This window comes from Oncorhynchus mykiss, chromosome 17 (genome assembly GCF_057628025.1).
Source record: "Oncorhynchus mykiss isolate SJ-2025 chromosome 17, ASM5762802v1, whole genome shotgun sequence".
NCBI lineage: Eukaryota > Metazoa > Chordata > Actinopteri > Salmoniformes > Salmonidae > Oncorhynchus > Oncorhynchus mykiss.
Window position 1 is genome coordinate 8,270,584 of NC_143038.1, and position 15,270 is coordinate 8,285,853.

Below are 15,270 nucleotides of genomic sequence, written 5' to 3' on the forward strand. Positions count from 1 at the left end.
GAAGCGGCAGATAGGTGATTATCATTCATATAAAAACCTACCAGAGGAGGCTGGTGGGAGGAGCTATACGAGGACTGGCTCATTGTAATGCCTGGAATGGAATAATGGAATGGTATCAAACACAAACATATGGAAACCACGTTTGACTTCGTTCCATTAACTCCATTCCAGCCACTAAAATGAGCCCGTCCTCCTATTACTCCTTCCACCAGCCTCCTCCGCAGACCATGTATGGGCATACTGGATCAAAATGTTGTTGTTTTAAAAAGTCAGAGTTGGAACTAACCATTTTCTTTGAATAAGTACTGTATTTCATCAAGGTAAGTGTTTCATTTAGGCTTCTCAAGAGGAGCCCAAATCATGTCTTAACCTAAAGCTAGTGTGGGTTTAGCCCTTATCATTACACCAATTCAATTGCACTAGATTGGGTCATTGGACGTCCCCTTTAGCCTTGTCAGGGAAATGCCCCGACTCTTAGACACTGCCCAAATGCTCTGTCTAAACACAAATACACCTCACACGTGAAACAGGTTTGGAAACATTTGTAACTTTAATATGAATGACAACATTTTTCAAACACAAAATATACACTTACTGCATACATTACACAGTATAGCAAAGTTGCAGCCAGCTGTGTTTTGATTAACACCTGCTTCTGACCGGAAATATGGAATGGAAGGGTCCAATGGAAATGTGAGTGCAGAGTGAGAGGATGTGTCATTCCATGGCTGAAGGCTGTTACAGCTGGGTGCACCTTTCTAAACTGCTTACAGTAAGAGTATCTTATATTCTTACTCACTGGTACAAAAGTTCAGTTCCAAAAGTTTCCAAAACCGTATTGCGAGCTAAGATTATGAACGTTTCTAAACGTTAAAACAGATTGTTGGGATTGTAGTTCACATAGAGCCAGTTGTGGTCCAGACTTTCAGCTGACAATCAAAAAGGCTATAGTTTCATTATTACTACTACTATACTGAACAAAAATATAAACGCAACCTGTAAAGCCCATGTTTCATGAGCTGAAATAAAGTATCTCAGAATTGTTTCATATGCACAAAAAGCTTATTTATCTAAAATAAAACATCCCTGTTAGTGAATATTTCTCCTTTGCCCCAAAAATATAATAAAATCATCCACCTGACAGGTGTGGCAAATCAAGAAGCTGATTAAACAGCATGATCATTTGCACAGGTACACATTGTGCTGGGGACAATAAAAGGACACTAAAATATGCAGTTTTGTCACACAACAATCCCACAGATATCTGAAGTTTTGAGGGAGCGTCCAATTGGCATGCTGACTGCAAGAATGTCCACCAGAGCTGTTTCCAGAGAATTTAATATTCATGTCTCTACCATAAGCCACCTCCAATGTTGTTTTAGAGAATTTGGCAGTAAGTCCAACCAGCCTCACAACCGCAGACCACGTGTAACCAATTCAGCCCAGGACCTCCAGATCCGGCTTCTTCACCTGTGGCATCATCTGAGACCAGCCACCCGGACAGCTGATAAAACAGAGGAATATTTCTGTCTGTAATAAGGCCCCTTTGTGGGGTAAAACCCATTCTGATTGACTGTGCCTGGCTCCCAATTTAGTGGGCCTATGCCCTCCCAGGCCCACCCATGGCTGTGCCCCTGCCCAGTCATGTGAAATCCTTAGATTAAGGCCTTATTAATTTATTTCAATTGTCTGATTTCCTTATATGAACTCTAACTCAGTAAAATTGTTGCATGTTGCCTTAATATTTTTTTCAGTAATAAAAACATCTGAGTCATTCATATTTATACGGCTAAATTGGGTGTTTGTGACATTTTACACCACAATAAAATGCAATGGATGTGTTCTAATTTACGAATAGAACCTCCTCAATCTTCTATGTAATGGTCAGTAGAGCGACATTTTGGGGACGCCAATGAGATCAAACAAATGTATTCCCTACGTCAACAACCTTTGACGTCGTCTCTGCGACCTCTCTCTCTTCACATGGATTGATTGAATACGCACGGATGATGTCATGCATAGAAAGCCGAACACTAAAATAACAGCATGGTCATAAGTGGGACGTGCGTAAAAGGCACATCAACATCCATTCGTGCCACTGATGCACCCGTGATTCCGTATGCACGCTAGTGTGGTCTGAAACTTGGGAGCATCCCACGAAGTGCACATCAGGCTTGGTGAAACATTCAGTGACAATAAATAATACAGGCTAGGCTAAGATAGTTAGAGTAGGCTACTCGATGGTTTGAATTGGGATACGGCGAACGGTTACGCATGAGCCGCGGCAACAGTTAGAACAGTGAAAGGACAAGCGCGATCTAGTACAAGAATACTTGGACGAATACTCTATTCATTTGTTGGGGGAAACGTTGACTAATTGTCGCCCAAACGACCAGAACATGAAGAAAAGTCCTGCGAATTCAGGTATGTTGGGAAATGTGTTATTATTGTGGAATACACTATTGTGCGCCCACCCCTCAATTTCAAGTTGCTTTATTTCCACGAGATCTTGGAGGCTTGTTGTAGATGATGTGATATGTTTGAGTGCATCTGTCTACTATGTATTTTCAGCACTTAGTTTGATTCCTTTGTATTTTAATTACTTTAATTTGAACCTCTTTTATGTACATTTCTAAATACATTTTCGTTGAATGATCTATAGGCTAGTGTTTTTCCCTACATGTCTTCATGTGTACCATATGCCTGGATTTCCCTGTATTTTCATTACTTGCATGACTTGTCATTAGACAAATCAAAGAGCCTAAACTTTAACACAGGGAGAGGTACAGGTCAGTCACCTTTATTCCCTTCCTCTCCTTTTTATTGAGACTCTCTCCTTTTATTTATTTAATCTTTCTCTGTCTCTTTTTGCATTTTTCGTCTCTCCCCTCTGACCAGTGTGTGTATGCAGACTGAGTGTTCTCCATCTAGAGGAGACTTCCTGGACTTCTCTAGCCATTAAGGCCTCTGTCTGTCCCATTATGCGTCATCCCTTTGTCCTTCTCCTTCCTGCTCTCTCTGATATGCTGGCCCTCTCTAGGCTGTGCTCTATTAATACACATAGTGGTGTGTGTGTGTGTGTGTGTGTGTGTGTGTGTGTGTGTGTGTGTGTGTGTGTGTGTGTGTGTGTCACAGCATACCTCTGCTCACTGGCTCCTCTCAGACCCCATCTGTGCTTCCCACTAGTTCCCAACGTTCAGGACCACAGGACGGGCTCCTGGGATCAAGTGGATCAGAGAATCGGAAAATAACACATGCTGATGCCAAAGTGTTTTTTAGTGTGTTGGGATTCATGCTCAGATTACAGTTGGCAATACAGCACAAATCAGGGACCAGGCTAAGCATCATTAAGTCAGTATGTGACCTTTCAGAGGGAAGGAGAATGGCCTTTAAAGCAGGACCTTTTCCTACATAGCATTATCCTCAGCAGTTTATGGAGTGCTTTGAGTGATTATCACTCTATGTCGGCTCCTGGGAGAGCTCTGATACTGATACCAGCCCTCTCCTAGTGGTGGTGTTGAGACAAACCAGACAGCCTGTCCCAAAACACTCACTAACCCTTCTCCTCGGGCTTATCCTTTCGATGTTAAATCTGTAGGTTGTTAGCAATATGGTGGAAGGTCCCCCACCACACTGCTGAAACCTATCGAGAGCCTTCAGATCTGCTTATACTGATACCAGTGCTCTGTTTGTGAGACTAGAGGTTGACCGATTAATCGGAATGGCCGATTAATTAGCGCAGATTTCAAGTTTTCATAACAATCGGAAATCGGTATTTTTGCACACCGATTTGGCAGATTTTTTTTTAGAAACTGTACATTTTATTTGTTTTACACCTTTATTTAGTCTTTATTTAACTAGGCAAGTCAGTTAAGAACACATTCTTATTTTCAATGACGGCCTAGGAACGGTGGGTTAACTGCCTCGTTCAGGGGCAGAACGACAGATTTTCACCTTGTCAGCTCGGGGGATTCAATCTTGCAACCTTACAGTTAACTGGTCCAACGCTCTAACCACCTGCCTCTCATTGCACTCCATGAGGAGACTGCCTGTTATGCGAATGCAGTAAGCCAAGGTAAGTTGCTAACTAGCATTAAACTTATCTTATAAAAAACATTCAATCATAATCACTAGTTAACTACACATGGTTGATGATATTACTAGTTTATCTAGCGTGCCCTGCGTTGCATATAATCGATGCGGTGTGTATCGTTGCTCTAATGTGTACCTAACCATAAACATCAATGCCTTTCTTAAAATCAATACACAGAAGTATATATTTTTAAACCTGCATATTTAGCTAAAAGAAATCCAGGTTAGCATGCAATATTAACCAGGTGAAATTGTGTCGCTTCTCTTGCGTTCATTGCACGCAGAGTCAGTGTATATGCAACAGTTTTGCCCGCCTAATTTGCCAGAATTTTACGTAATTATGACATAACATTGAAGGTTGTGCAATGTAACAGGAATATTTAGACTTATGGATGCCACCCGTTAGATAAAATACAGAACGGTTCCGTATTTCACTGAAAGAATAAAAGTATTGTTTTTGAGATGATAGTTTCCGGATTCGGCCATATTTCCCATCCCTGTGGTTAGCGCTGCTCTATTTCCCATCCCTGTGGTTAGCGCTGCTCTATTTCCCATCCCTGTGGTTAGCGCTGCTCTATTTCCCATCCCTGTGGTTAGCGCTGCTCTATTTCCTATCCCTGTGGTTAGCGCTGCTCTATTTCCCGTCCCTGTGGTTAGCGCTGCTCTATTTCCCGTCCCTGTGGTTAGCGCTGCTCTATTTCCCGTCCCTGTGGTTAGCGTTGCTCTATTTCCCGTCCCTGTGGTTAGCGCTGCTCTATTTCCCATCCCTGTGGTTAGCGCTGCTCTATTTCCCATCCCTGTGGTTAGCGCTGCTCTATTTCCCATCCCTGTGGTTAGCGCTGCTCTATTCCCCATCCCTGTGGTTAGCGCTGCTCTATTTCCTATCCCTGTGGTTAGCGCTGCTCTATTTCCTATCCCTGTGGTTAGCGCTGCTCTATTTCCCATCCCTGTGGTTAGCGCTGCTCTATTTCCCATCCCTGTGGTTAGCGCTGCTCTATTTCCCATCCCTGTGGTTAGCGCTGCTCTATTTCCTATCCCTGTGGTTAGCGCTGCTCTATTTCCTATCCCTGTGGTTAGCGCTGCTCTATTTCCCATCCCTGTGGTTAGCGCTGCTCTATTTCCCATCCCTGTGGTTAGCGCTGCTCTATTTCCCATCCCTGTGGGTTAGCGCTGCTCTATTTCCCATCCCTGTGGTTAGCGCTGCTCTATTTCCCATCCCTGTGGTTAGTGCTGCTCTATTTTGCATCGCTGTGTTACAGTGGGGGGGTTCTTCTCTCTCATCTACTCTCCTCCTCAGTCTTCCATTACTAACAACCAGGGGACATAGATATTATTCAATATTTTCTTCCACACAGAGGAAGACTTTTGTTTTGTGTCTGATGTCGCCTATGAATGCAAGGCCAGGGAATCTTCATCTGGACAGAGGCCTCTGTCTGTCTGTCTGGGATACACATTGAGAACTAATGGGCTGGATGTACCTATGTTGTTGCCTATTTCCCAGTAACAAACTCCAAATGAAAGCGTGGTGGGAGCTCAGCTGAGCATGCACTCCCCATCTCTCTCTCTGGACATGTGAGCGAAACCAGTCAACTGCACTGTACACTGACTCCTCTCAGGATTCGTCCGCACACTGAATGGACCTTTTGTGCTAAGGAGTTGCTTAAGGGGGTGTTATGAACTTGTTACACTTGCTATTTTTTGATGCTGGCCTCCATAATGAAGTGGGTGTCAGGTCTCTGATGTGCATTAGCAGCAAGCCTTTCAAAGACCTATAGCGAATCAAATGGATCGGTGAAGCGTAACGTCCCCATCAGCATGATTTGTCATCAGGAAAATCGTTATCCTGACCTACAGCGATTTATATTCTAGTCTTCAGCTAAGTTAGTACTAACAGGAAAGAGAGACCAGAAATAAACGTATTGTTAGTGTGTTTGAGTTACTAATCTGTAACAGTGTTTGTGTTTGTCAGATTATTTGTGTGTGGTGTAGTCGTTCCTAATGGGGCAGCACTCCCGGTGATGTCATTGATGTGAGGAAGTGACAAATTATCTCAGATGTCGCATCGGGGTCAACTGGGACCGCTAGGCGTCTCTGGTTCCTGGGCACAGACAGTTGAAAGTAGGGCAGAGTCTCTCAACTCTGGTTCAGGGTACCCCCACACAGGGAGTGCAGGCTTTTGTTCAAGCCAAACACTAACTCTTGAATCAATTCATCAACGAGCCATTGACCAGTTGAATCAGGTGTGTAAGTGCAGAATCAGATTAGTGCTGGGCTGGAACAAAGGCCTGAATACTGTGTGAGTGTCCCTAGACCAGAATGGAGCAAAGCCGTAGTAAATGGATGCTGTGTATCAACCCTCCGTGTGGCTGGACGAGTTGAGCAACCCTGTATGTAATAAGGACCTTTGTATCTAGTTTTCCCGTTAGGCTCCAGTGTGTCAGCCATCCTCCTACTCAGTAGCACAACGGCAGATCCAGGTCCCGTAGTGACCAAGCAGCAGATGAGGAGTCAATGCTGCTCTTTATGTGTCCTTAACAATGCTGCCTTACAGTGAAGCCAGCTCGTTCCCTGAGTCTGAGACACTCTGTACTGGACCAAACCCAACTCACTGTGGATCGTGCTTCCAATGGTTCACTGAGTTTGAGCATGGTGCTGGCAACACAAGGGTTGTGGATTAGATTTCCCACATGGGCCATTTTTTTTCATGTTCGTCCTGTGTCATTGTTAATAATGTTGACAAATTCTGTCTCTTTAGAATAAAGTGTCTGCTAAGGGACGTATTAACCTCTCCCGTTGATGAGTATCACACCAGAACTCCCACCCAGAACTCCCACCCAGAACTCCCACTACTTAGCCTGTGGTTCTCAACGGGACTTGGTGTTCTGTGAATTTGCATATCCGCACAAATGGTTCTATCTCCATTTCCTGCTGGAGAAGCTTTAAGCTTTCATTAGCCTAATCTTACCCCCCCCCCCCCCCCCCCCCCCCCCCTCCATAGGAAGTAACCCATTACTTATTATGGCTCATTTGTCTCCTGTCTCCCCAGGTCCAGATGCCTCTATGATTAGCCTCGCTGTGCAGGAATGCCCACTGACGTTTTGTTTCGGAATGCCGTCAAAACCGCCGGAAATACTGTGATGCGCTCTGTGACATCATTAGCCTGTGTGTCAGAGTTCAGCTATATATAGGGATGTTGATTTGTGTAACACGGATGACATTTCAGCTTAAAGCCTAGAACCCCCCCCCCCCCCCCTCTAGTGTTTTCCATTATTTAGTTATATAGCTTATATAAAACACACACACCTTCTGTTGAGAGCAGATGTCATTAACATGGCATGACTAATGAGCTAGTCATTATTGCCATGAAGATTAGCTTGTAAACATAATGTAGGCAGTCATATTAGGGGGTAATCAAGAAAAACTTTTTTTTCCTTCCCTTTATTGCATTTCCGCAGATGCATTAAAAACAGTAATAGCATGTGTTTTTAAAAGAGTCGATTTTAAGGTACTATGGTAGTTAATGTGGATGGCCATGTCAATTAATAGTTGCATAATGTCTCAGTAGAAGCCACGTAGGGCATATTTAACGCTCTGTGGTCTCGTATTTATCTGGGAGTGCTCTCTGACCAAACTCCAAATGCACAGGCACTACCACAGCGCTCGTGTGTGTGTGTGTGTGTGTGTGTGTGTGTGTGTGTGTGTGTGTGTGTGTGTGTGTGTGTGTGTGTGTGTGTGTGTGTGTGTGGAGACTGTCTGGGTCAGTGCAGCAGATTTAGACATCAGCAGCCTGCCATGCTGATTACAGGGGCACACGCCACAAGGAACCACAGGAACTATTTCTCTCTCTCTGCCTCTCCATTTCTCCCTCTATTGTTCTCTCCCTCTATTTCTCTCTCACTCACTCGCTCGCTCACTCACTCCCTCACCATGACTCAGTTTAGTCTAATTCGCAGGGACAGGACAGAGGTGTGTGTGTGTGCGTGTGTGTGTGTGTGTGTGTGTGTGTGTGTGTGTGTGTAATCCCAAAACACACATTATTGTTGACTACCTAGCCCTCAGTCTTGTTTGTCCATGCACTCTGTACCCTGCTGTGTTAGGCAGTACTTAGTGAATTGATAAGCCATCCAAGCCACTGTTGATGATCCATTTTCTCAATGTCAACATGTGTCAGTATTTAACTCCATCTGTCAGTTCTATCAGTCATTCAAAATGCTAAGTGTGGTTCTGACCTAGGCATTTTATAGCCTGAGTCCAAGATCTGTTTGTGCTGTCTTGCCAACTCCCATTTCTCTATGAGTGTCACGCCAAACAAGTTGGAACACAAACAGATCAGAGACTGAGGCGAGGTCTGGGCTATGTAGAGCCGGAGACTCCCGGGCCTGTGGACCCGACACTGTGAGGATATATCCCATTCTGTCTGCTGCCAGCTTCCTCCAGGCTCTAATTACTACCTTATGGTGAGCAAATATCCAACAGATGTCCCAGTACCACCACAGCCACGCTGGGAAGGACAGACGGACGGACTGCAGTCCAAGCACTTTTACAACACTTTGATTTAACTTCTTACTGACCTGGAATTGGGGTTGGGGGTTGTCAGACTTTTGGAAAGGAAAAAAAGTCTGTTCGAGTTGAGAAATGATTGTCCTGAGGGGAGTGGGTTAGATAGTATCTACAATCTGTTTTGTACTGTGAGCTGCCATTTCCAGAGTAATTACTCAGCCTTTGGGACATTACTTATTCAGCTATATATTGGCCATGAAATTCATTCTCTATTTGGTTATGACTGGTTTACACCAGGTCATCTTTAACCAATGAAAACCATGAGAAATTGATAGCAAACAGAAACGTCAAAGACCAAGTCTAATCACTGTCTTATTGAACGTGCTCATTAACTCAACCACACTGACCCCAGTGAGCCCCACTCACTCATCCCCCCTCCCTCAGCATTTGGACACCATCAGTGGGGAATATGTGGATGGGATTGGGGATGAGCATGTGGCTGCCATCGGGAGCAGAGAGAATCAGGTGATTGGATCAAATCAAGGTCCCTCAATCAGGCAGAGTGTGTGTGTGTGTGTGTCATAGGCCCTAGATTAACAGCAGCTGGATGTGTCGTAGCAGGGTTTTATTCAGGATGGTGAGACTTTTTAGAACCTGAATTTTATTTAACTAGGCAAGTCAGTTAAGAACAAATTCTTATTTTCAATGACGGCCTAGGAACAGTGGGTTAACTGCCTTGTTCAGGGGTAGATTTGTACCTTGTCAGCTTGAGGATTTGAACTTCGGTTCGTAGCCCAACACCACTAGGCTACCCTGCCGTCCCAATGTTGTGAAGGATCCCCAGGCCAGCAGGTCTGGTTGTAAAAGCAGGGCAGTAGACTCATGAGAAGGACAGGCCTGTCTGTGTCTAACAGAGAATAGGGGAGCTGCGCTGTGTAGCGCTGAGATGAGGTCATAGATTGTGGCTGCAGCGACGAATCGGGCACAGTCTGTTTTATTTTCTCTGCCTCGTTCCCCCTTTATTCTGCATCATCAGCTCTTTACTGTAGGTTTAGAAAGACGGTCTAAAAGTGTGTGTGTGTGTGTGTGTGTGTGTGTGTGTTTATGCCTGTGTGTATATCATCGGCCCCCCGAGGCCCTTACCCAGATGTGCAGAAGACATGCTCCTGCAGAGGGAACCTCCTGATCTCTCCTCCCTTTTACCTTCACTCCTCTCTTCTTCCTGTCCATTTACATTCAGTCCTTTCACTACCTCCTCCTCTCTTATATCTCTCTTTTCTCTTCCCACTCATCTTTTATCTCCTTCTGACTGTTCTGTGTCCTTCATAGTGCATCACCGCCCCACAGGCATGTCTATACTAGTGGTCTGCTGTGTGCTGGTCCAGTCCTTGACTCTTATGTAACTAAATGTAGCATGTTGGGGTCAGGCGTTTGGCCATAGGTCATGTAGTAAAGTGACAGCTTACATTTTAATGTCAACCCTTAGGCTCACCATGCAATGTCAGTCATCGTGTAGCCTACAGCTTTTTTGGTCTTGCATGGGTGCTTTTGCGTACATGGCTGTCAGCTTTCTATGCCCATATGCCCTACTGCACAACGTGTGTGTGTGTGTGTGTGTGTGTGTGTGTGTGTGTGTGTGTGTGTTTACAGGATGTACGGTCATGCGAGAGGAATCTGCTCTGTATAACAGCCTTCCACCCCAGGCTGGGTGGTGATGGTGGTGTGTGTGTCGGCATATGAGTGTGTTTGTATGTGTGTGCATGCCTATGCGTGCGCATGTGTATGTGCGTGTATACGTGTGTGTGTGCATACGTGCATATGTGCGTGTGTGTATGTGTGTGTGCATACATGCGCCTGTGTGTGCATACGTGTGTGTGTGCATACGTGCATATGTGCGTGTGTTTACGTGCATACATGCGCGTGTGTATGTGTGTGTGCATACATGTTTGCGTGTGCGCGTGTGTGTGCATACGTGTGTGTGTGTGTGCATGCATACGTGCGCGTGTGTGCATACGTGCGTGTGTGTGCATACGTGCACATGTGTGCGCATGCATGCATGTGTGTGCGCATACGTGCACATGTGTGTGCATATGTGCGAGTGTGTGTGTGCATACGCGCACGCGTGTGTGCGGTGTGTGTGCGATGTAGGACTGAAACCATAATTAGATTGGTCGATTGTTTGGTCGATAGGCTGTTGGTCGACAGAAATGATGATGTTTTTGTCGAGCAGTAGTAAATATCTAAAAAAGATTTCTGGCACACCTCTTATTCGCGCCCATCTCAGTTAACTAACTATTGCGGAGACCGTGGGGATAGCACATCAAAGAAGATGGGGAGTGTGGCTGCACAATGCACTTCTCTCTCCAGAATGAGCTCTCTCCTGCCAATTTGTGCACATTCATTGTTTCATAACTTCATTGTGTGAATTGTTTGTGTTTCATTGTTAGTGTCTATCAATTCCCCATTACATACAGTAGATCACCAGTAGTACATTTTACAGATAATTCCTGTCATTTCTAATCTACAATGTTTGTTTGGTTACGGTAATGTCTGTTAATGCATTCAAAATAAATTCAGCAAAAAAATAAACGTCCTCTCACTGTGCACTGCGTTTATTTTCAGCAAACTTAACATGTGTAAATATTTGTATGAACATAACAAGATTCAAACACTGAGACATAAACTGAACAAGTTCCACAGACACGTAACTAACAGAAATGGAATAATGTGTCCCTGAACAAAGGGGGGGTGGGGTCAAAATCAAAAGTAACAGTCAGTATCTGGTGTGGCCACCAGTTGCATTAAGTACTGCAGTGCATCTCCTCCTCATGGACTGCACCAGATTTGTCGGTTCTTGCTGTGAGATGTTACCCCACTCTTCCACCAAGGCACCTGCAAGTTCCCCAGCGAAGAGCCCTCCACCTCCGATCCAACAAGTCCCAGACGTGCTCAATGGGATTGAGATCCGGGCTCTTGGCTGGCCATGGCAGAACACTGACATTCCTGTCTTGCAGGAAATCACTCACAGAACGAGCAGTATGGCTGGTGGCATTGTCGTGCTGGAGGGTCATGTCAGGATGAGCCTGCAGGAAGGGTACCACATGAGGGAGGAGGATGTCTTCCCTGTAACGCACAGCGTTGAGATTGCCTGCAATGACAACAAGCTCAGTCCGAAGACGCTGTGACACACCTGCATGTTCATTAATTGTTTATGGTTCCTTGAACAAGCATGGGAAACAGTGTTTAAACCCTTTACAATGAAGATCTGTGAAGTTATTGGGATTTTTACAAATGATCTTTGAAAGACAGGGTCCTGAAAAAGGGACGTTATTATTATAATTATTATTCCAGTCGTTTACCGCTCTCATTGTCGGAGTGGACACGTTGTTTGCAGAGCGCATAACCTATGCTACACTTGTAAGAAACACATTTTGGTTTAGTCCATTCCATTTACGAGTTCTGTCCAATTTAGTCATTGTCAGGAGCACTCCAAACAAAAGACAATGTTGAGTAAGGGCGTGCACCTGATTACGCATAGAAGTAGGCCGGCCTATAGGCTTCTCAAAGTAATGTTTTCTTCACCTCAAACAGCTAGGAAGCAAAGTCTGTTTTTACATCCATTCAGACTAACAATTGTTCCTCAATGTATTTGAGAATTCTTTCCAGCTCTCTCCCTTTTTCATAACCACTCAGTGTAAAAGGAAAAATGTCATGCTCTGTCTGATCCAGTGGAAACATCATAAATAGGCCTATCTGATTATTACTTATCCCTTGCGCAAATAGCCTACAGCTGATGGCACAGAATATTTTATACAATGTTGCAAGGAGCTTCAGGCCAGACCCAAGTTAAGAGTTAATACAATGTTTCAAGTTCGTTGCAGACAGGCCATGTGTGGACACTGCAGGCTGCAATGTTTTTATTTGTTGGCTTTATAGGCTATTTTTACATAGTTGGCAAAAGAAGTTACATTAAGTTTATATCATTTTCATATAGAACTGGATATAGTTTTGATGTACCACATGACAATGATTTTGAGATACAAAGACATTATTATAAATAAAATGAAATTGTTCCATGAAAAATGTGAATATGAAAACCATAACTGGTACACAGATCAGTAAAAATTTGAATATAAATTGGCATTCCTCGTGAGAAAGTTGGCCGACTCCTCGTGTAGCCTATTACCGGCAACTTCAGGAGAGTAACAGCAGAATCTGTGAAAGCCAGCGGGAGTTGGATGGTTGGGACAGATTAAGTATTTTCTTTCTTGATCTCTGGCTCCTTCTTGAGTTATTTGTGTCTTATTTCATCAAACAGTGAGCTTAAAGCATCAGACAAGCTCAATGCATATAAAGTGGATTTTATTAAAACGCTAAAGGTGTGTCTATCACAGGAGGTTAGTGGCACCTTAATTGGGGAGGACGGGCTAGTGGTAATGGCTGGAGTAATGGCTGGTTTCCATATGTTTGATGCCATTCCATTCACTCTGTTCCAGCCATTATTATGATACTAAATATATTGGTCGAAAGAACAGATGACTAGGTCAACCAATATTTAAAAAAAAAAAATGTTTTTTGGGGGGGGGCAGCCCTAGTGTGGTGGGAGGTTCTCCTCCAGCAGGCAGGTTTGGATTATGTAGAGGGTAGGTGGTGAAACGTATGAGTGAAACCATCTCTCTACAGCTAGACACTGTAGCTGGTCTCTCTCCTCTCTCTACAGCTAGACACTGGAGCTGGTCCCTCTCCTCTCTCTACAGCTAGACACTGGAGCTGGTCTCTCTCCTCTCTCTACAGCTAGACACTGGAGCTGGTCTCTCTCCTCTCTCTACAGCTAGACACTGGAGCTGGTCTCTCTCCTCTCTCTACAGCTAGACACTATAGCTGGTCTCTCTCCTCTCTCTACAGCTAGACACTGTAGCTGGTCTCTCTCCTCTCTCTACAGCTAGACACTGGAGCTGGTCCCTCTCCTCTCTCTACAGCTAGACACTGGAGCTGGTCTCTCTCCTCTCTCTACAGCTAGACACTGGAGCTGGTCTCTCTCCTCTCTCTACAGCTAGACACTGGAGCTGGTCTCTCTCCTCTCTCTACAGCTAGACACTGGAGCTGGTCTCTCTCCTCTCTCTACAGCTAGACACTGGAGCTGGTCTCTCTCCTCTCTCTACAGCTGGATGCTGGAGCTGGTCTCTCTCTCTCTTCTCTCTACAGATGGACACTGGAGCTGGTCTCCCTCTCCTCAATTAGGTCTCACCATGGAGCCACTACAGTACAGCCCTGTTGAGGCTTATAGTAAACCAACGTTGAATCAGAGCTGGCTTACCGCAGCACCACTGTTTAAATACCGTACACATATCACAAATCAAAAAGTGTGACACCAAAAGATACTGCTGCTTTGTTAGTTGCCTGAGTGTCACAAATAGGATGTCACAGATTGTCACGTGTGTTTCTGTGTGTGTGTTTGTGCGTGTGGTCGCAAGCGTGCCTGCTTGCATGAGTCTGTGTGAAAGAGACCACAGTGCTGTTGGGCTCAGGCCAAGGGTCTGGCTGTCTCGCCTGACCAGCTGAGGACTGACTAGGTCCAGGGTAGACCGGGTTAGCGCTGCCATTTGACTGCCCTAAAGAGTTCTCCTTAATTAAAACATGTCATAAGCAGTCACTGCATTCCATTAACTTTGTTATTGCTCAACAGCTTTAACAGCCTTAAAACCAGGCCTCTATTTTTGACAGACTTGAGTAACATTGACAAACACCATGTGGATGGAAGTTGGCTTCTTCCTTATGACTGAGTTCCTCTTTAATAAAGGTGAAAATGTATCCAGAATGTAGCTCTGATCTGTTTCTTTGAGTGACCTTTAGTAACCACACAGTGTGTGTGTGTGTGTGTGTGTGTGTGTGTGTGTGTGTGTGTGTGTGTGTGTGTGTGTGTGTGTGTGTGTGTGTGTGTGTGTGTGTGTGTGTGTGTGTGTGTGTGTGTGTGTGTGTGTGTGTGAGCGCAAGCATGGACACACCTAAACACACATATGGACACACACCTACAAATCTACACACACCCCTATCCCTCCATCCAGTCCCTCTACTCCCCCACACAGACATATGGCCATATGACATGAAGAGTGGGGGAGCGAGGAGAGCCAGGGGAATGAGGTGCATCAGAGGGGGAGAGACATACAACTCCACAGAGCTGGTTTGGGTTAGAAGGGACCCTAGATAACGGGTTTCTGTAAAAATGGCTATGTAGATACAGATAACCCCACTGCTCATTCATGCCTGTCTCATTCTCACTGGGCTCCAGTGTGTGTGTGTAGAGATCGGGGTGTTTGTGTGTGTCCCATCTGTTGGCCATGGGGCACCCTTTCATGACTGGTTCCAACTTCCTTGGGTCCCTCCATACAGTAGATGAAGCAATTTAAAAAGAGGTTCTTACAAGACAGAGGGAAAAACCCAGAGAAGGTTGTTATGAATGTTTGTGAACTCACTTCTGATCACACTCCTTGGCAGAGAGACTGCAAAGTTTGGCTCCGGGTTTAAGTATTTCACAATTTTTTTGACAAAAATAAATCCCCCTCGACGCGTACACCATCCCCAGCCCCGTCTCTTGTATCATCACCTCACCTCAGATAAAGCCGGGCGTTTGTCATCGGGGCGAGCCAAGATAAACAACTTGCCCTATCGCAACTGTAG

At 44.9% G+C, this 15,270-nt stretch overlaps 1 protein-coding gene across 1 annotated transcript in view; it reads left to right on the forward strand.

Moving 5' to 3' along the window:
* Positions 1–2,008: 2,008 nt before the first annotated feature.
* sept9b (septin 9b) overlaps positions 2,009–15,270 on the forward strand; it is an 82,945-nt gene continuing 69,683 nt past the window's right edge. Inside the window, exon 1 of the mRNA XM_090204655.1 lies at positions 2,009–2,424. Coding sequence (XP_090060781.1) covers positions 2,400–2,424 — 25 coding nt within the window. The 5' untranslated portion in view covers positions 2,009–2,399. The remainder of the gene's footprint in view (positions 2,425–15,270) is intronic.